Here is a 20,599-nt window from a genome sequence, read left to right on the forward strand (position 1 = left end):
CATTAATTATGGCAAAAAAAAATAATGTGTTGCAATGTTACATTGCTTTGAAAAATGTTAATTTTATAAAATAAAAATTGAACTTGACTCAAACTATAAAATAAAATCTAACAACATAAATATTTGAGCCAACCTGAATTAAGATTGAATGTCTGAATAGTAAATTATATTATTTTGATTGCTCATAAGTATTTTTTTATTTAAGGTGATCCTGTTTGAGATATGATTAGCATTAAATGTGAAAATCTTTATTGGTGAAAATTCAAATTTTAATTCACTACATTATAAAATATTAGCATTTTCACTTACACGACCCCCATTAATAATTTACAGTCCTATTTATTATATCCTTCATGCCATGATCCTTTTTTATTTCTTACAAATAACATGCTATACAATTTGTTTAATGTTTTTAATCATATTTCTTAGTTTAGAGTACTTTTTTTTTTGGGCCAACTAGAGTGCATGTTATTGAAGTCATAGGTCTAGTCTACTTAATTAGTTTGTGAATGTTTGAGTATAACAATTAACAACAGTACTATATTTTGGGTTGAATATTAATTTTATTTTTAAATTATTTTTTAAGAAGTATCTAGTATTCGGATTGATGCAAATAATTCATGAGCTTATTAAAATATAGGACCTAGCACCTATAGTTTATTTTGCACCAATGGACATTGGTTGACTAGGTGAAAGAGCTCTGTTGACCGAAGCTCTATATGTGTGGTGTGACGTGGTGAAGATAAAAAAAAAAAAGCTGGAATGCCACGTAATGCCCTAAAAAAAAACTCTTTCTCCATCTCCCTGTCCAACGCTGCTCCTTCTGCTCATTTTGTCTTCTATCCCAAACCCATCATTGAGCAGAGTAGGACTAGCAGTAGGAGCCGCTATTTCCATTGTGAAGGAGACACTCAAATCCAAGGGCGAAACCAGCCTTGAAAGTTAGAGGGCAATTTTTGAAAAACAAAAGATACATGATTAATTTAAAAATTTAACATTTATCATACCTATTTTTTAAAAAATAATTTTATAATTTAAAAATATCAGATGACAAATTATGTATAATTATATGTAATTTTTAGAAAATTTTAAAAACATTTAAAATAAAATCATATAACATACTTATGCTTTCATCGATTCCTTATATTATAAGTTACCTTTCAAAAATAAAAGCTGGTTTAAATTATAAGATGCCCAATTAAGATAATAAATGATGCTCCATTTTTTGCAAAATGTTTTTTAAAAGATAGAACAATCTAATAATTTTTCTTAACCTACTTGAAAAAGTGTTGAAAATATATATATATATATATATATAAATATAAAGGGTGAATGAAATGAACCTTTGAATTACAATATAAAGTATCTTTTAAAAACCTTACCTAATTCAAAAGATATAGCGTTGGGTAATTTTTTAAATTTTTTTTTACCGCATTCCTACTTCATTTATTACTCTTTTTAAAAAAACTATACATTAAAATTTTAATTATTTAATACTTATATAAAATATTTAATAAAGGTATAATTGAAAAGACATACAATGTTTTAAGAGATCAAGATTTTACCTAGCTTTCTTTCTGAACCGTGAAATATTTACTAATGCCATATATTATATTGTTGACATATATATATATATATATATATATAAAATTTATGTATAGGTGCGCGCGCAATATTAGACATTATTGTAATTGGGGGGGTTATTGTGAAGAGTGTGTGTGAGCATGTGAGAACCAGGAATGGGGTGAGAGGGAGGGGCGTGTATAAGGAAGGTGCAAAAGGATTTTTTTTTTTTTTTTGTTTGGGGGGGGGGGGGGGGAAGGCAGCCCTTGTGGAACACTTGGCTCCGTCGTTGCTCAAATTTGAACACCCACAAACTTTTCCAGGAGAACAAGGCAATGGAGTTTCTTCAACGACTCATTTATCACGGCATAGCCGCCAACATGGATGAAGTGGTGCTAAAAGGCTTGCTTGACATTTGCAATATGTTGTCGCTCTTTTCATATTCCGTACGCAAACATTTATTATTATTTAAAATCTCATTTAAACCCATTTTCTTGCACGGCTTAATGGGTTTTCTCCACCGATTGTTGCTTTTGAGGTTGTTTGTCCCCTGGACATGCAAGAAATCCACCTAATGAAATGGAGATAGTTTTTATTTTGTTTTTTTGGATGTTTCTAGGTTCAATCTTATCTTATGTCCATTTACTTACTTGAATTGGAGTAGAAATTATTGGACTAATTAATGAAAAGGTTGTGACGTTTCAGGATTTGGCTATTTGTGTGGTTGCTTGAGGATATTTTGTATTTACTTGCATACTGTATTCACTAATTCGGTTGAAAGGATTTTTCCATTGGATTGATATGGGTTTGATGTGATCAATGGCCAACACAGATCATATTCCAACATGGAGTAGGTGATCGACACACTAGCTCTTAATGTCACAACCCAGAAGCAAGAGATGAGCTAATGGCGTGCGGGTTAGAGAGAGAAGATGGGATCTGGAAAATGAATGTGGGCCACACCGTTTATAATAAATGGATGTTAGTTTAGAATAAACAGTACTTGCTGGGTGTTACACTTTAATTAGTTGATGAACTATTTTGCGCCCGCTCATGGTTTTAAACACCAGATATTTTTGAAAAATAGTTTAAGAATAAAATTGATTTTTAATCCATATATTTTTCCCATGTTTTTTTTGCCAAAAATATATTTTTCCCCGTGTTACATTAAATAATTCTTTAACTTGTTGATTCTTTGCTCTTTCTTTCTTCTTCTTCTCCTTTTTTTTTTGTGGGTACATGCGATGGCCGATTTGGGTCCTTGCTAGTAAATATTAGTAATAAAGGTGCTTCCAAAGTCGAGCACTAACACAAAAGATTGCATTAATCGTTAATGGTGGCCGCAACGCGCTTATGACGCCGGGATATTAGTAACTTGACGCTGCGAAACTTTTCAAACTCAGCAATTGGATTTCATATGCAATTATATGTCGAGATTTTTTTTCCCGTGGATACAGTCTATGTCGCAATTTTATAATTTAAATTGTGAACGACCACAAACTAATGTATTTTTTTTTTGTAATATCTCACAGGGATTTATTATTGAAGACAGTCTTTTTCATATATCTTTCCCAACATAAATTTAAACTTTCATTCACCAACATAAATTTAAACTTTCATTCACCATCTTCTTTTACTAGACCCAACCTCTTAAGTTACAACTTTTAAATTTATATTACTGAAAAGAAAAGTATCTCTTGCATGCTTGAAGTTGAAGAGAAGTTTGTTTTCACTTTGTTCAATTTGATGGATATAGATATGATTACCTAAATTTATAATTCTAAAACTGTCCATACACTTACCACCTATAAATCAATAAAATATTAATTTTCAGACAAAGACGAAATAAAAGACAACGTTAGTACATGAGAAAATTACAAAAATTTAAAGGACATAATGTGAGAACACAAATAAAATTTTTTTTATCTTATTTATAGGTTACATCATTAACTTTTTTTTTTTTTTACAAATTTTCTCCTTTACTTTCCTTTAAGTGTTGGGAAGAGAAAGTATGGTGTTTAAACATATATATTTAACATGGGTAGAGTTGCAAATATATATTAAACTTTAAGATAGATTCAATGATTTTTAATGTTATTCTTGGTTTTGATAAAACAAGTTAAATATGACTTATAAATAAGATCAAAAAAATAATATTTACAATCATCATTTAATTTATTTTTTTTAGAATCTATCTGGTATTGATTTATTTTTTTGGGATTAGTCTCCCTATTTTTTTTAATGATGTTAATTGATTTCTTGGCTGTAGAGTTTAGTTAAAAATGTAATGGTAATGAATATTGTAAGTTAGTAGTACAATTCTTATTATTATTTCTTTCGTTCCAGCATTCAAGATTTTTGACGTAAAGCAATTCAGCTGATAGTTTGTGAATATCTCTTTGGAGGGACATATATTTCATCGAGAATTCAACCATTGATGTCTATCTAGGACTTGAATTTGAGACTTCTAATTAAATTGGACTAACTCTTTAGCCAGTAAATCATAACACCGTGTGACAGTGTACAGTTAATTTTAGAAATGGAAGATGTGGACGGCTTTGAGAAACTTGGTCAATGTTTTTCTAAAACGTACCATGTAACAATAAAAATCTTGTTTGGACCAATCACATTTCCGTTGAAGGGCTGGGTATCCTATTCATGCAAGTAACGTGTGAGCATCTACATTATTGACCAATTCAAGTTGCTGGTCAATCTTCTTAGCGTCTTGATGGCTCCATTATTCACTGAAAACTCGCTTCAACAACCCGATGAGGCACCACAGTGTTTTGTCATTTTCCATTAATTCAAATTTCCATTACTCGTTTTATTAATTTATTTGATCGCGTCCCTCTGCGTGTTTGTTTGTGTATTTCTTAGCCATGGATGGTGGCTCCCCTAGTTAGTGGCAAACTGAAATCAAATTGAAAATTAGCGGGATTGATATAGTAATCGTCTATCGAAATATAATTGAAAAGTTAAGGTTGTTTTATAAATAGATCAATTTTTTAGAGGATGAACATATATGTTTAAATGTGCTGAGTTTCTCCAGCCCAAATCTTGTAACTTAGTATATGTTAGTATTATTATAATCATTAATATCAATTTTTTATCAGAATCATTAATATCATTATTAGTATCAAACATGAGCAACAATTTTAAGAAATTCTATTGTTTATTATTTTTTTTACAAGTTATAGTACTCATAAATGAGTAATGTGCTCATACTGGACATTATTCAAAACCACTCAATAAAATTTGAGACTTCACCCCAATGTTTTGAAACTCGGACCGGATATCGAACCGGAAAGAGCAGCGGGTCACGATTCTCACGGTTCAACCGGTTAGACTGGCGGTCGAACCGGTGACATAAAATTTAAATAAAAAATAATATTTATATACATATATATCTATATATGTTTATAAACAAGACATTAATTTAACATAAAAAGACAATAATATATCAAGCAACACCATAAATCCACATTGCATAACATATTCTAATTGCTCAAAATCTCAAACAATGACATCATAAATCCAAAATTTATGTGTCAAACATGTTCTAATTGATCAAAGTTTCAAACAAAGATACCACAAATTCAAAATATGTCTCAAACATATCATTGCAAAGTTCACAACATCATAAATTTAAATTTTCATGGCTTATCAAATATTGGGGGATCTTGGTTAATCCAAGCATGGGCAGAATCAACATCTTCACTAAAGCTATCAACATCCTCATGAGAAAATAATTGTAAATCAAGTCCACCAATGGTTTCACCATCTACCACGTTACCTCTTTGCTGATTATCTTCACAAACAAACATTTAATAGATATAATCAAATTAATGAGAATCACATGATAAGTGATAAAAAAAGTGAAAACATTGAGTAAAGAATACCAAACCTTCCTTATCCTCTTGATGAATGATAGCTTTTGGTAGCACTGTGTCATCATAAATGAGATCTCGTTCTATCTCATCAATATTGAGTAAACAACAATCATCTATTCATCTTCTTCCATTACCCAATACTCAATCTTATCAATACTTTCATAATCAACAGGGTCCAAAGCTTTCTTCTTGTTAGCAACTCTAATAAAAACACATGATAGTAACAAAGTATAAGGATTCATGTAACTTATTTTTTATAGCTAGAAATGAAAGCAAAATTTTGACTAATTTAATAAATATAGACAAGATCATTCAATCTTTCATGCTCCAACTTATTCCTTTTTCTTGGAGTGTATTCTTTCAAAGACATTCCAATTCCTTTCACAGCCCGAGAAAGATGCAATTTGGCCTAATATCTTAACAGCCAAGTCTTTAATATTTGGACAGCTACTCCCAAAATGTTTCCACCATTCATCTATAATGAGAAAAAGTAAGTTATTAGAATATATTTTAAAGATAAAAACAATAACTATCAAAGATAAAAGTATAAAGTTTACCAGGTCGCATGGTTTTTATAGATTCTAAAGCCAATGGATGACTAAAGCTCCCACACCTTTTTTGATATTGTGTGCCCTCTAACAAAAACTTGGTCTTATTAGAAGAAATTTTTCTATCTATCACATTAAGATGTCCTTGCATAACCTCTGGCTTTCTAGAAAAATTTTTCTTATCATAAAGGAAAGCAGGATTGAAGAGATATGCTGCTGCATGAAGATTTTGTTGAAGTTGAGAATCCCACCTTCTCCTAATAATACTTGTGTAAGGCTTGTACAGAGATTTTTTGTGCCTGAAAGTACTCTTTTTGCTCTGTACATGCCATCATACACATAGCCAAGTGAAGGTTGGTCATCAGAATCAACAATTCTTAACAATTTCACAAGTGGTTTTACAATTTCAACAACAATTTTACAATTATTTTAGAATTGATTGTCCAATACAATCATTGTCACATCCTTTGCCTTTGAATCTTTGTAGTATCTAGATTCTACAAATGTCTTACTTGTTATCAAAGCTTGAATATCATGCTTGTGTTCATAGATACTTTTCAAGGCAATAAAAGTAGTGGCAAACCGTGTCGCTCCGGGACGGATGATTTCTGTCCAACCTTCTCTTTTCCTTAACCAAGCTGGCAAAAAGACATGGTTGTAAATGAATTTTAAAACCATGGATGCACGTGTTGCTAAGCTATTAACAATCTCCATTTTGCCAATATCTGATAAAATTAAATTTAAGCAATGGGCAGCATAAGGAGACTAGAAAGTAGAAGGAAACTTATCATTTAACAACCTTCCAGTAGCTTTTTAATTAGCTGCATTATCAGTTACCAAGTGGACAACATTATCTGCACCAGCAAAAGCAACCATATCCATGAATAAGTTGCAAAGATTTTGAGCATCCTTAACAATATTCGATGCATCAACAGATCTAATGAAGACTATTCCTCTAAGGCAGTAAACAAGAAAATTAATCAATTGTCTATTTCTTTGATCCTGCCAACCATCGGCCATTATTGTACATCCAGTCTCAACCCAAAAGTTTCTACATTCATCAATCAATAATTGCACCTCTTTTTTCATGTCTTGCAATAATTTGGTTCTCACGGCATGGTAAGTTGGTCCTTTATAACCAGGGCCAATAGCTAAAATAGCATCTATCATAGGCTGATAGTAAACAGAATTTACAACATTTATAGGAATGCAACAATCATACAACCACCTAACCACAGCTAAATCCACTCTATGCCAAGCTTCTTTACCTGCAAATGCACTTCGAATTCCTGGCTGTGCTCCCAAGGTTATCCTTGGGGCAAAGAATTTATTTCTAGCTATAAATGCCTTTTTTTGACTGATTGAGATGAACTTGGAGGAATTATTTCTTGCACAATTCCATCATCTACTTCCAATGGATTATCCTCTTCTTGTTTTCTCAATTTCTTAGTTGGTCTCTTTTGATCAATTTCTTTCAAGTTTTCCTCCAATCGATAGCGAACATTATGTGGCACACTTTTACAACTAATTGCATCTCCTTTTTTCCCAGCAAGGTGTTGTTTCATTCTGTGTATTCCACCACCACCAAATTGCTTTCCACAGTATAGGCATCTTAAGCGAGGTTTGCCACCCTTTTCATTTGGTATTTCAGTACAATGCTCCCATATAGGATCTGACTTAGCTCTAACAGATTGTGTAGATGCAACACTAGATATTTGTTCAGATGACATTTTCTAAATTTAAATTGAAAGCACAGATAAAATGTGGAAAGGAGAGCAGAGCCAGAAATTAGATCATCTCAAAATAATTAGATCATATCCAGAATTCCAGATCAATAAATAACAGAGCAACAAAAAATAAAGCAAACAAGCATATACAGATAAATGGCTGGACGAATCATCTAAACAATATACATATTACTCATTATACAAACTCAAATACATAGATAGAACATAGAAGCTAGAAATCGAACCTGGAAACAGAGCAGAGCACATCAAGAATCAAACAAGCTAGAGCAAAATGAGAATCACGCAGAGGCAGAGGCACGAGCTAGAGCTGGGACCTGGGAGGAGCTGGAGGCAATTTAGGTCTGGGCTAAGAATAGCGAGCGAGATGTGAGAGGAGGACGAATCAAAAATAGAGTACAATATGAGATTTGAGTGAGATTTTGAATTTGAAGGCTTGATGCCTTGATTAGTTGACTGGAGAATGGAGATGAGAAACAGAGAAAGGCGAGAGTGAGACCAAAGGTGTAACTGTGCGAGACAGAGAGACTTAAGAGACGAGTCTGAGCTCTAAGGGTATGACCGTGTGAGATTGAGACTGTGAGTGTGAGACAGATCAGGCGAGAGCAAGATGCCGAGACCAGAGGCTAGAGAGACGGTGAGGCTCTGAGAGACGAGTTTGAGGCTCTGAGCTCTAATCTAAGGGTGTGAGAGTGAGATTGTGACTGTGATTGTGAGAGGTCAGGACTCAGGTGAGCAACGATCGCGAGATGGCGAGAGTGAGGTCTCAATCTCAGCTCAAGTCGTCTGTGACTCTATCTACTACAATGAACTCAGAAGAGAGAGAGAGAGAGATAGACGAGGAAGGCGAGACTTGGAGAAGAGAGATAGAGAGTGCTCAAGATCACTCCGTGCTCCATTACGGTGTCTGGCAGTGTGGGTCTCCGTGGTGTAGTGTGGCCGTGTGGGCGGCTCTGGTCTGGAGGTTGTGCGAGTGCGAAACTGGGAATGCTTTCTTCATCTTTTAATTTTATTTTCCTGAGTGCTGAGCCTTGGATTGGACTGACAGGTGAAGGTGACAACACGTGAGGAGTCTGAGCTGAGGACGTGACTGAGCCGTGAGGTGTAAGTGTGAGTCTGTCTGTGACACTGAGAGCCTGACTGCTTGAGATGTCGTGTACGAGATTGCGAGTAATTTTTTTTTATTTTTTAACTGACCCGGATTGACCCATGTTGAAACGTCTCCGGGTTCTGGGTCAACTTTGGTTCAATGAAAACCGGACAGTTCTATCCGGTTCAATCCGGTCCAATAGCTAAAACAGTTCAATTGGTTAAACCAGACCGCTTTACTCAGCGGGTGACGGTCGAACCGATCGAACCGTCCGGTCTGATCCGGTTTTCACAACATTATTTCACCCTGCTGGTGCAGTTCATTTGTTGTTGGTTGGTTTGTTTGTTTTCTTTCTTTCTTTCTTTCTTTTTTTTTTTTTTGGTCGTGGTAGTTCATTTGTTTTTGGGTCTACACAGTACACATTTGCTTGCTTTATTTTCAAAATTTGGTTCAAGGACGCGAGGCTGCTTTTCTCCTTGGTTTTGTCAAAGACTTCAGAAGACTCCGAAAACGGTTTCATATGACACAGCATTGTGGTCTTAGGTTACCCCTCAGGATATTTTTTCTTATCATCCGTGTTGAAGAAAAGCTTGCAAATGTTTTGCCCCTTCTCTATGGTTCTCGAATATCATGCGTTTGATCTATTTCATGTTCGAACTGACTAGGAGGTGAAAGAGCATGAACTATCCAGCTAAGGAAGACCGGGTCGAAACTTTTTCTAAATTTTGATTGGTCCCGTAAGATGAATTTCTCTAATACTGATTTGTATTTCCCTTGTTTTTGGATTTTGTTGCGGCAAGTGTCTTTCTGGGATTTTAGGGTTTTTTTTTTTTTTTAAGTTTTCATCTACCTTCTTTGTATCGATTGGGTTTCTGTTTTTGATTGCACAGCTCGTGATTCTGGAGGAAGTTTTGTGACCGCGGCAGGTGGGTTTGCTTCGAATTTTAATTCAAGCTGTCCATCAAGTGGTCTATGTTGACAACTGGTTGAAAATTTGAACAACTTGTTCAGCTGTTTTCATGGATAAATTATGTTGTTTTAAGTCTTCCTACTCTCAGGTAAGAATGCAATATCTTCCCGATTTGCCTCTTTCTCTGATGCTTCTACTTTAAACTTTGTGTTCGCTGCATTAAGTCTCAAAGAAATTTAGTTTTCGGTTGGGAGATGATTAATTTGAATAACCATGTCTATGTTCTTACTTGTTATTGGTCACCAGCTTTGTTGGAATCTTGAAATTCAATTTCTGATATGTGAATTTTGTGGGTACTTGTTTATCCTAGCCATCCTCGTGTTTGAAAGGGGGCATAATTTTCTCACCCTGTGCGTGCCTCTCTATTTGTTTTTTTTTTTTTTCAGTTTTGCATTTTATTGCATCACATGCTTAGTAAGGTTTATTTTGTTACTGAATGTTAGAGTTTTCTTGGATTTACTGCTTATGATATTTTTGAAATTGGTCTCAGGTGGAGGTTGAATGGTTTAATTGAATACTCTTACTAAGTTAACACTTATTTGAGAATCGCTGGTGATCTGAGATTTACTGCCATGAAGTCTCCATTTTGCAATTTTTATGCGGAAACATTTTGTTTTGGGGTATTTTTGAACACAGTCTCCATGTAATGCTCCTAGAAAACTGAAGGCGCTGTTTTTCTGACAGGGAATTGTAATTGGTTATTTATTCTGGATTGGTTAGAAAATGAAATCAAATACTTTTCCTCGGTTAAATATATCTGTCCCTAGACTTGCAGGACTTTTTTCTGATTAGTTTTGATTTCTTTGCAGCTTGTAGCTTCACGTTCTTCATCAAGCACGGGTAAGGGGAAAAATAATGAAGGATCAATAAAGTATGGTTTCTGTCTAGTAAAAGGAAGAGCTGATCACCCAATGGAGGATTATCATGTTGCAAAGTTTGTGCAGATTCAGGGAAAAGAGCTGGGGTTGTTTGCTATTTATGATGGCCATTTAGGAGACCGTGTACCTGCTTACTTACAGAAACATTTGCTCCCCAATATCATAAAGGAGGTGGGTTCTTCCTACCTTTTGTGCTAATTTTATTTGATATTAAATTGAGAAGGCTATGTTCTAATACTTAATGTAATATTTAGGAGGAATTTTGGGAAGATCCCACTGGATCCATCTCAAAAGCATACGAGAGAACAGATCAGGCAATTCTTGCGAATAGTTCTGATTTGGGGCGTGGTGGGTCAACTGCTGTAACTGCAATATTGATCAATGGCCAAAGGTTGTGGATAGCTAATGTTGGAGATTCACGAGCAGTTCTTTCAAGAAAAGGTCAAGCTGAGCAAATGACTATAGACCATGAGCCCAACACAGAACGGGGCAGCATTGAGAATAAAGGTGGTTTTGTCTCCAACTTGCCAGGTACTTGAGCTACAATTATTTCAATTTCCAGTTTCTGTGCCTCCAGGTGCTAGTTTCTTGAGAGGGTCTTATCATTCTGTCCAGCCTGCAGTCACATTTCCAAGGTGTTAGAATAGTGTGACTATGACGAGTTTAAAATGAGTGTGCTGTCTACTTGTAGGCTGGGCTTTCACTAGTTGTCTTATCCTTGTATTTGACATGACTTGTTACAAATGGGCATGCAAGAGCTTGAATTATTAAATTAGTGATCTCATTCAAATTCTTCAATCTTTTCCTCGAGTAGCATGGTATTGGAGTTTAGTATGATGGAAGAGTAAGCCTTAGTTAGCTAGTTGTTTTTTCAGGATGGAGCTCCAACCACTTCTCCAGGAGAGTTCTTGGCCCATTTCTTTATCATAGCTCCATTATTTGTTTTCCAACCTTTATCAAGTCACTAGAAAATTTTCACTAAGGTCCTTTTATAGAGACACCCAGCTTCAAAACTATAAGAACAGAACATATGATGCAAGTAGACATGTTTATGTCCAATAATGGCTGAACGACCTTCCTATTACCCCTAGAATTCTGGATACGGTGTAGGTCATAATATTCTTGGTGTTGTTTTTGTTTTGCCTGGGCTTTCATGGTGTTTTACTTTGTTTTTCAGTAGTTTCATAGGATGAATTAGGTGATGTGAGGTTTTGGTCTGTGGCTTGGAACCTTCATTTGTAGGGAAAAAAAGCAACTAGAAAATGTCATCTCTAAAATGTTGTTTTGTTGGGTTACTTGGTGTGTAAACCAAGAAGTAGAGATTAGTTTGAATGAGTGTTAGTGGGAAGGCTCAGTTAAGTGTTTTAATTACTTGAATTGCCTTTGTAGATGGCTCAATTTAAGATTGCAGATAGACAGGAGCCTGAATAATTAGGTCAGTGGTCCCATTTGAAATTTTCTTTCTTTCTTGCTTTCTCAGTTACATCAAAGTAATGAACTATGTTCAGGTTGCTTGTGCAACATTTGGAGTCCTGTAGAAGCAGGTGCAATGTTTTCCCCTCAGTTTTGAAGTCAAATAAGGAATAATCACCTAACTACGTGTCTATTGAGCTAGATTCCATGAACTTGCCACAAGAACGATTCAATATTTTGTTTTGGACGCTTTCATACAAATCGTCAATCATTAAGATAAAATACTGTGCAGAGAAACTGTTCCTTATCTTTATTTTACATGATTCCTAAGCTATGATCTCAAAATCAAGGGATTTTTGGTAATGGTGCTAGACTGTAAGTATGTGCTGTTGGTGATTTAAAAAAAAAAACATAGATCTGGTGTAGGAATGTATTGGTTGTTGCGTGCTTATAGTGTACTCTCTCCATTTTCAAATATAAGAGAAAATAACCAATTCACATAGTTTAAAAAAGTTGGTTAAATATAATAATTATTATACCTATAATTAATGAAACAAATTTGTCTAGTAAAAATAAACATTGGCTTTATTAGAGATGATTTAGGAAAAATGTGATAAATACTTCTTGAAATTTGTAGTTTTACTTATAAATAAAGACAAAAAGACAATGGTAGTTTTTCTCATATTTAAAAACAGGGGGAGTAACTATGTTATTTTTATGATGAGAGTATGGCATTGAGACGAGTAGATATGAACCCTAGCGTTAATAGTGATCTTTGATGCATCTCAGGTGATGTGCCTAGAGTAAATGGACAATTAGCTGTATCACGTGCCTTCGGAGACAAGAGCCTCAAGACACATTTGCGGTCAGACCCTGATGTACGGAATACTGCTATAAATTCTGATATCGATATTTTAATCCTGGCAAGTGATGGACTGTGGAAGGTGAACTATTGCAGCTCAAACAGTTGTTACCAATTAGAAAAGGCTATGCTTGTTTAAATATATCTTGCATTTAAAGTTCTTTACTATATACAACAGGTTATGTCTAATCAAGAGGCAGTTGATGTTGCTAGAAGGATGAGAGACCCACAGAAAGCAGCTAAGCAATTAACGGCTGAAGCATTGAAAAGAGACAGTAAAGATGATATATCTTGTGTTGTGGTTAGGTTTAGGTGATGACATCCATGTTTCTTGCTGGGTGCAGTTTATACAAAAAAAAATTAGGTTATCTTTGCAGGGCTTGCCAATTTATGAAATGGACTAAACGACATACATATATATGACTCACACTACATACTCAGGTGGGTTAATCTTGAATGAGTACTCCTGAATCAGCGACACGCGGTAGAAAATGTTAACAAGGGTTTATTCAGCTATAAAACTACCTGCTTGATGAGGTTGTCGGGTTTGAGATTGTTTGATTTCTTTCTTTGAAGGTTGATGGGAATCTGCTGTATATTTGGTTCGTTTATTCTGCACGTGACCAGTGGGCTCTGTGTCGGTAAGGAAAATGCGTCTTATGGGGATTGATTTTATACAAGTTTGAATGGAGATTGTTTTGAGATTGAAATGGACAAGACACGGATCTTTGACTCTCTTCTATGTTGCAGCATGGGAGGGGGTCTTAACTAAAGAGTGGCAAGTTGATCTGTATTTTGTATGTAGAGATGCAAATCAGTGTGCTAATATCATGGCTAGGTTATCTCATAACTTGGTGACCTTCGGATCTTCAATTATTCCCGATCTTGGTGTGAACAGGTGCTCGTAAATTTTTAACTAATATTATAAAGATTTTTAATTATTTTTTATTAATTTTTCAAGTGATAGTAAAAATATAAGTGATTGACTTGTGATTTATAATTGGTTATAGTAAATTTTTAACTGATATTATAAATAATTTTAAATATATTTAATAGATTTTTCAAGTTATTTATTTATATACTGACAACAAAAAAATTATGAGTAATTGGCTTTTGATTTATAGTTGATTCCGGTGAACTTTCAATTAACGTTACAAATGATATAAAGTGTATTTGTTTGATTTTTTATGTGGTTTATTTATATATTGAGAGGAAAAAGGTTGAAATTTACAATTAATTTTTATAAATTTTTAATTAATGTTATAAAAAATTTGAGGTGTATTTAGTAAATTTTTTAACTAATTAATTATATTTTTTAATTATAAGTAAGAATCATGATTCATTATTGAAATTTTAATAATTTAAGGTTTTTAGTTGTTATTAATGTTTTTATGTGGTTCCTAATTATCATTTTTCTCTTTTTTTTATGTATATCACAAATAATGATATAAACATCATAATTAAACATTAGTTAATTAATATGAATTAAACATCCATAATTATATACTATGAAGTTAACCATTAACTGTGTATAATTATATAATATTTATAAATTAATTATGATAATCAGACAACTTACATACATACATACATTTTAAATATTACACACGCATACTGTACTGAGCATTAAAAAAAATAAATAAAATAAAATAATATGAAAGCAAACTTATCTGTCCATTATTACACATGAAGTTAACCATATAATTGTATATTAACTGTGTATAATTATATAATATTTATAAATTAATTATGATAATCATACAAACATACATACATACATTTTAAATATTACACACGCATACTGTACTGAGCATTAAAAAAATAAAAATAATAAAATAATATGAAAGCAAACTTATCTGTCCATTATTATTTTTCATCCACTCCAATCAAATCAAATAAGATAATATTAAAATTCTTTATCTCTCCTCTCTTCCTTTGAAATCTTTCTTTCTCCCTTTCTTGGTGAACAAAACCTAGGAGGCTGAAAGATAGAAATTTATTTGTGAAGTTCTAATTCCAATACTTATTGTTCTAAAAGGTTGGGAAGGATTGCAAAAGTAAAAAGATTTTTTTTAAAAAAAATATTTTTTTAGACTGAAAGTAGGCGTAAAAATATATTAGGTTGAGCTAAATTTTAACCAAATATGTCTGAGCTTATACAATAAATTAGAGGCTTAAGTTTGTATAAGACTTTTTTCAGGCCTGAATTTACTTAAAGCTTGGCCTGATTTGAAAAACCTACTTAAAAGTAAACATTTTAAATAGGTTTGCATTTTAGTTTTAAACGTTTCAAATATACTTTAAGATTATTATAACATATAATATATAACCTGATTTATTAATTATAATTGTAATAATTGAAAGGCCTTACCAATTATAACACAATATAACAATAAAGTAATGACATTAAGATTAATATATAAGTCTAATATGATTGCAAATATAACTAGAAAAAAAAAAATAGATTGATTAAAAATTAAATGATAAAATTAATGTGCTTGTGATATATTACATAATATATATATATATATATATGTGTGTGTGTGTGTGTGTCCATTTATTGGGCTCATAAGTTAGACTTTGAAAAATAGACCTGATCTATTTAATTATTTATGTTTTGCTAAAAGCCTCGAACTGGCTTGAGCTTATTTAATAATTAAATTAAGTTAGGTTTAAAATAAGTTAGATTGTAAAATTCTATTAAAGATTTAGCCTATTCTCATCCCTAATTGAAGGTAAAGGGAAAGTCATGATTTTTTACGGAAGTATTTTAAAAAACTTCTATAAAGCACTTTTTTTTGGGGTAAAATCCTATAAAGCATTTTTGTGGACCTTGTTGGGCCATTATTTACGCATGGATGTTGTCACCCCAAAAGAGAAGCCCACATTAGTAGAGGTCCATATTGGACAATTCTAGGGTTTCATATCCTTTCTATATATATCCACCATCGGAAAACCTTATTCTCACCTCAACAAGGTGTTATGGTCTTAGGCTCGTAGCATATCTTTCATTGCTGTGTTCTGGATTGCTGCGTTTTGTTGGTTGGTTAGTTGTGTGTGTGTGTGTGTGTGTGTTTGTTGGCGGTAATATGATAAGAGTAGATAACGATGGTAGCGTAGCATAGTGTGAAAGCGAATTGCCTCTCCTTTCGGCTGCAAGGGCTGAGATCTTAAGATCGATTTCTTGACGGCTTTGTTCTGGAGGCATACATCCATACTCTGACCAAAGTCTCTGAGGGACTCATCTTTATCCAGATTGTACTTTCCTCCTCTTCTGGATTTCCCATTTTGGTTACATTTCCTGTTCTGTCCGTGCTTTGGATAGATTCATGTCGAGAACCGAAATAGATTAGATTAGATGATATATAGAGTTGCTAGTTGTACTTTTTGTGCTGGTTTGCTGGCCCTCAATCTCGATTTGGATGAACAGTTTTATCTTAAGTCTTTGTGAATTTGATTTTGGGATAGGTTATTGCTCTGATGTTGGTAGCAACCAGGGATTAATCATTAGATTTAGCGATCTCCATTTTGTCTGTTTTTAACATGTTAATGCAAAGTATCAATTAAAAATATAAAAAATAGATTATATAAATACTTTTATTAACAAACTATCCTTATATGTAATTAAAGGATTATCGCATCACACACACACACTATACACAACCCATCTCTTTATATATGTGCTTCCGGGTTTCCATCTATCTGAAATTGAGTGGAAGGAATGAAGCCATGCAACAAACCCACTTGCTACCATATTAACCTCACGTTGGCCAACAATTTCTTCTTTGGTCCAATGAAATGGAACGGTTGGGAATGAAATGTGAAGATGATTACTATGGTGAGAGTGTTTAGCATGGCTTTAGCAAAATGTGATTTTTTTTTATGTCAAATAAAAATTATTAGGCAATGACCAAAATGCCCTTGAGCAAATAGGAAAATTTCATGATGCAGAACAAGGCATCGCATAAAAAGGTTTTATGGGCACAGTTGGAATTTGATGTGCCCGTGTGCTCACCATCCTCCCAAAATCAGTCCATTCAAAGCACCCAAAGAATGTCTTGAAGAGGAATGATGACGGATTTCAAGATCGGGATTGTGGGTTCAGACCGAACGAGAAACATGTAGGTGTTAGTGGTGTCGTGGGTTCAGTTTCAAGAAAGTCGATGTCGGGTTCGTGGGTTCAGATCTGGATTAGGGAAGAACGATTTCAAGAACAACATGTGGGAGCTCATGGTTCTGGTTCAGAGGGTGGCTTGGAGATCCAGAACGAACCATTTTTGATTTTGAAGGAGAAGAGGACGAAGTGTCGACGATGAGAAAGGAAGGTGGTGGTGGGGCATCGGAGAAGAGGTTCGCCGGTGAGGGTTGTGACAATGTGAGGGAAGGTTGTCGGAGATGAGGAGACCAACCAAGATGAGGCGGGTTAATGAGTAATGGATATATTCTAAATATGTACTCATCCTAGATATTTAATATTTTTAGATTTTTTTTTATTTTATCTTTGTATGACTAATCCTCCTTTCTTGTGCAACATGAGAATCTTTCATTTCCTGATTCCATTGGCAGCTTTATATCATTTTAACTCTTTTACATGACATCTATAGTTAAAAAATCATTGATATAAATACTCTCTTTTTAATTTAATTTATCATTGATAATTAGGGTTAAGATAAAAAATTATAGATATAAGTAAATTTTATTGATATGTAAATTATAGTTAAAAATTGCTTACAATTTAGATGGGAGAGTTTACATCCCGTTGTTTGAACTAATGCATTTGGTAATCCTTTACATTGAAAGATAGCAAGTCTTGCTCAAAAAGAAAGAAAGATAGCAATTCAATGTAATATACTCATGCAATAATAAAAATCCATTCGCAAAAAAAAAAAATGATAAAAATCCTGTCGTGCCAAAGCATTTGAGGGGGAAAAAACACTAAAAAGACAAGCTTCATTTTAACAAAAAACTTCGTGCAACTCTTTTTTTTTTTTTTTTGGTTGGGGGTGGGTGTGGGGAAGTAGAGCACTAAACGGATTAAAAAACAAAAACTCTGAGCACAATTCTTATTCTTTTTAATCCATCCAATACACAACAACAAATCCTAAATCACGAAATAAAGCTGATTACTTAATTACATTGAATGACATGATGAATGACATAATGTCATTCCAAATCTATTGCAACTGATAAGTAGCTCTTAGAGCCATGATAGCAATCAAACCAAGTGAGGGGGGTATCTTTTTTTTTTTTTTTTTTTGGTTTTCCTAGGGACCACTCTAATTTCATGGCCAAGCTAAGGAAATCCACCGTCTTTTCTGCCAATCACAAGATCCTGAGATTTTCAATCAGTCGTACCAAGATTGCTGACGTGATCACGTTAAGAATCCTTTTTCGATTCCTTTTGCATGGTTTGGATTCTTGAATGCCAATCATAACAACCTTATACTTCCTCTGTGGAATGACCCTCCTCTCTGTTGACGATAAGGTGAGAAATTACTTAATTCAAATGTCGTGTATTTGTTAGACTCTCCTAAGCATCATGAAACTCTTCATCCTCCCTTTCCTAGACCATTCATACTTGAGAATTCCTTCATCGATTATCTACCAGACTACTACGCATTTCTCCCCGAGTGGCCTATTTCACATGCATGTTATTAGAACAAAGTTCTGGAGAATGCTACGTGAGATATTGTTTTGTCAAGAGTAACAGCATGCTTTGTGAGAAATTACTTTGTTAGGAGAAACAGCATGCTTCGGCCCTGGGTCTATAGTAGGCAAAGGCTTGGAATCAGAGATGTCAAGAGTGATGGTCCTTCGGCTCGTATAACTTGAATAGAGATTACAAATTAAGGGCTTTGGCCCAAAAAAAAAAAAAAACAACAGAGAGGGAGACTACAAATTAAGGGTTGTTAAAATGAATGACTTGAATCAAGGTCTCTTATTGAAGATGTACCGCTTACATCGCATAGACTTAAAGTATAGGTGGAGTATATAAATAGAGCCAAACTAGAAAAATGGTCATTGATCCAATCCAAACAACAAAACAACAACGAACCACTTCAAAGGAAAACCAGTCAAGAATCAGGACAACCAATAATGAACTAGTTAAAACCAGTGATGCAACTAGTTCAAACATGTCTAGTTTTCAATTTTTATTTGCATTTCTAACTTATATGCACGCAGTGGCGCGTTGGGTTGCATTGCACCCCTTCACTTTAAAAAAAATTACAAATAAGATATATAAAATTTACAACTTTACACTTTTTACTCTTAATATATTGCACCCTTTGAATTACATGAAAAATATTTAAGTTTAAAAATTTATTAAATATATAATATTTTAATGATCTAAGTAAAATATGAAGAGCATATTTACAATAAAAAACCATACCAATATGTTTAATATAATTTTTTAAAAAATAAAAAATGATGATAAAACTATTTATATCATTATAATTTTAGTCCTAACATAATTATTATTTTTTAAAAAATATTAAATTTTTATTAAATTATTTCGCACCCTAACTCGAGATTTTGCCTCCACCACTATATGCATGTATATTTTTTCCCAACAAGTATATATAATATAGATATCTTATATCTCAAATATATTTTCATTTTTGCTCACTTTAATTTTTGTTAAATTTTTAAAATCAATTTTTATATTTTTTTTATTTACAATAGTTAGTAGAATATAATTAAAATTAAAGGTATACTAATTTAATTATGATTGATTAAGCCACAATTCCATCATATATCCAACTATTAAACTACGAACTAATGCTTCACCGTCTACCTTAATGGATGATATGTTTCATAATAGCTCGCTAACAGGATTAAACAACCAGGAAACCTCGATGTCAAAGCGTGAGCTACCTAGGCAGCAATTGATGGTCAGTTTCTCAAGGCAACTCAATATCGAATAAAAGTTGTGCATACTTGTGCAAACATTCAGTAGCCATTCCGTGCCTCAAATCTTTCTGCTCATATATGGCATCAACCATTAACACCTCGCCAAAGCATGCATTCATATTTCTCAAACAGTCATCACAATCGACCTTTGATGCCTTCCTTTTCTTTAAAAGGGAGAGGAAAAAAAAAATTGGAACCTATGAAGAGCACTCTTCGAGATGCACACTCATCAAATCCATGCTGATCAAGATGTCTCACGAGAGAATCACATCTGTAAAACGAGCCACGGAAGTCAGTACCATCAAATTTCAAAAATTCAAGCCCAAAAAGCTTTGATGGGAAACGATATAGTAGTTGCGTTTCAGTATGAGAACCAATTTGCAGTCAAACAACTGGGGGTCAGTCTCCGTTTGAGCTGGAATCTACAACATTCTAGTCATGATGGGATGTCAAGTTGGTTGAACAAGTTTTGTGGCCATATCAGCTAGGAATGCCTCCATGCGCAATACCAATTGCTTGAGGCCATTCATCTCAACTTCATTCATTTCGAAACCGAGTTCTAAATCCCGCATGCAATCCTGAGAGCAAGTATCTTTGGTCATAGTTGGAGGAAAACACCAGTGTTGATGCCAGAAACGCTCTTTGATACCAAAGATGGCAAACTTTCACAGATGGGACGGGAGAGAAATCCAACGTAATATTCAAACATAATCAACAGAACCATCCAA

The 20,599-nt window shown here is 33.7% G+C and overlaps 1 protein-coding gene and 1 long non-coding RNA gene across 4 annotated transcripts; both read left to right on the forward strand.

Moving 5' to 3' along the window:
- Window positions 1–9,276: 9,276 nt before the first annotated feature.
- On the forward strand, window positions 9,277–13,854 carry LOC129302901 (probable protein phosphatase 2C 10). 3 transcript variants are annotated; one of them, XM_054941805.1, is made up of 6 exons: window positions 9,277–9,573; window positions 9,727–9,894; window positions 10,616–10,855; window positions 10,939–11,215; window positions 12,074–12,119; window positions 12,887–13,008. In XM_054941805.1, the coding sequence occupies exons 2-5, from the start codon at window positions 9,856–9,858 to the stop codon at window positions 12,085–12,087; spliced, it is 570 nt and encodes a 189-aa protein (XP_054797780.1). In that variant the 5' UTR covers window positions 9,277–9,573; window positions 9,727–9,855; the 3' UTR covers window positions 12,088–12,119; window positions 12,887–13,008. The 3 variants fall into 3 exon arrangements, with proteins under 3 accessions (XP_054797780.1, XP_054797778.1, XP_054797779.1); XM_054941803.1 differs by lacking the exon at window positions 12,074–12,119 and adding an exon at window positions 13,138–13,854 and having other exon boundaries at window positions 9,283–9,573; window positions 12,887–13,041; XM_054941804.1 differs by lacking the exon at window positions 12,074–12,119 and adding an exon at window positions 13,138–13,854 and having other exon boundaries at window positions 9,284–9,573; window positions 9,727–9,762; window positions 12,887–13,041.
- A 2,062-nt stretch (window positions 13,855–15,916) lies between these two features.
- Window positions 15,917–17,554, forward strand: LOC129302902 (uncharacterized). Its single transcript, XR_008591337.1, has 2 exons — window positions 15,917–16,797; window positions 16,911–17,554. It is a non-coding gene; the product is annotated as an uncharacterized LOC129302902 (long non-coding RNA).
- The last annotated feature ends 3,045 nt before the right edge of the window (window positions 17,555–20,599 follow it).

The sequence above is a fragment of the Prosopis cineraria genome, unplaced genomic scaffold (genome assembly GCF_029017545.1).
Source record: "Prosopis cineraria cultivar Desert tree isolate PC_DT_omini unplaced genomic scaffold, ASM2901754v1 PC2, whole genome shotgun sequence".
Taxonomy (NCBI): domain Eukaryota; kingdom Viridiplantae; phylum Streptophyta; class Magnoliopsida; order Fabales; family Fabaceae; genus Prosopis; species Prosopis cineraria.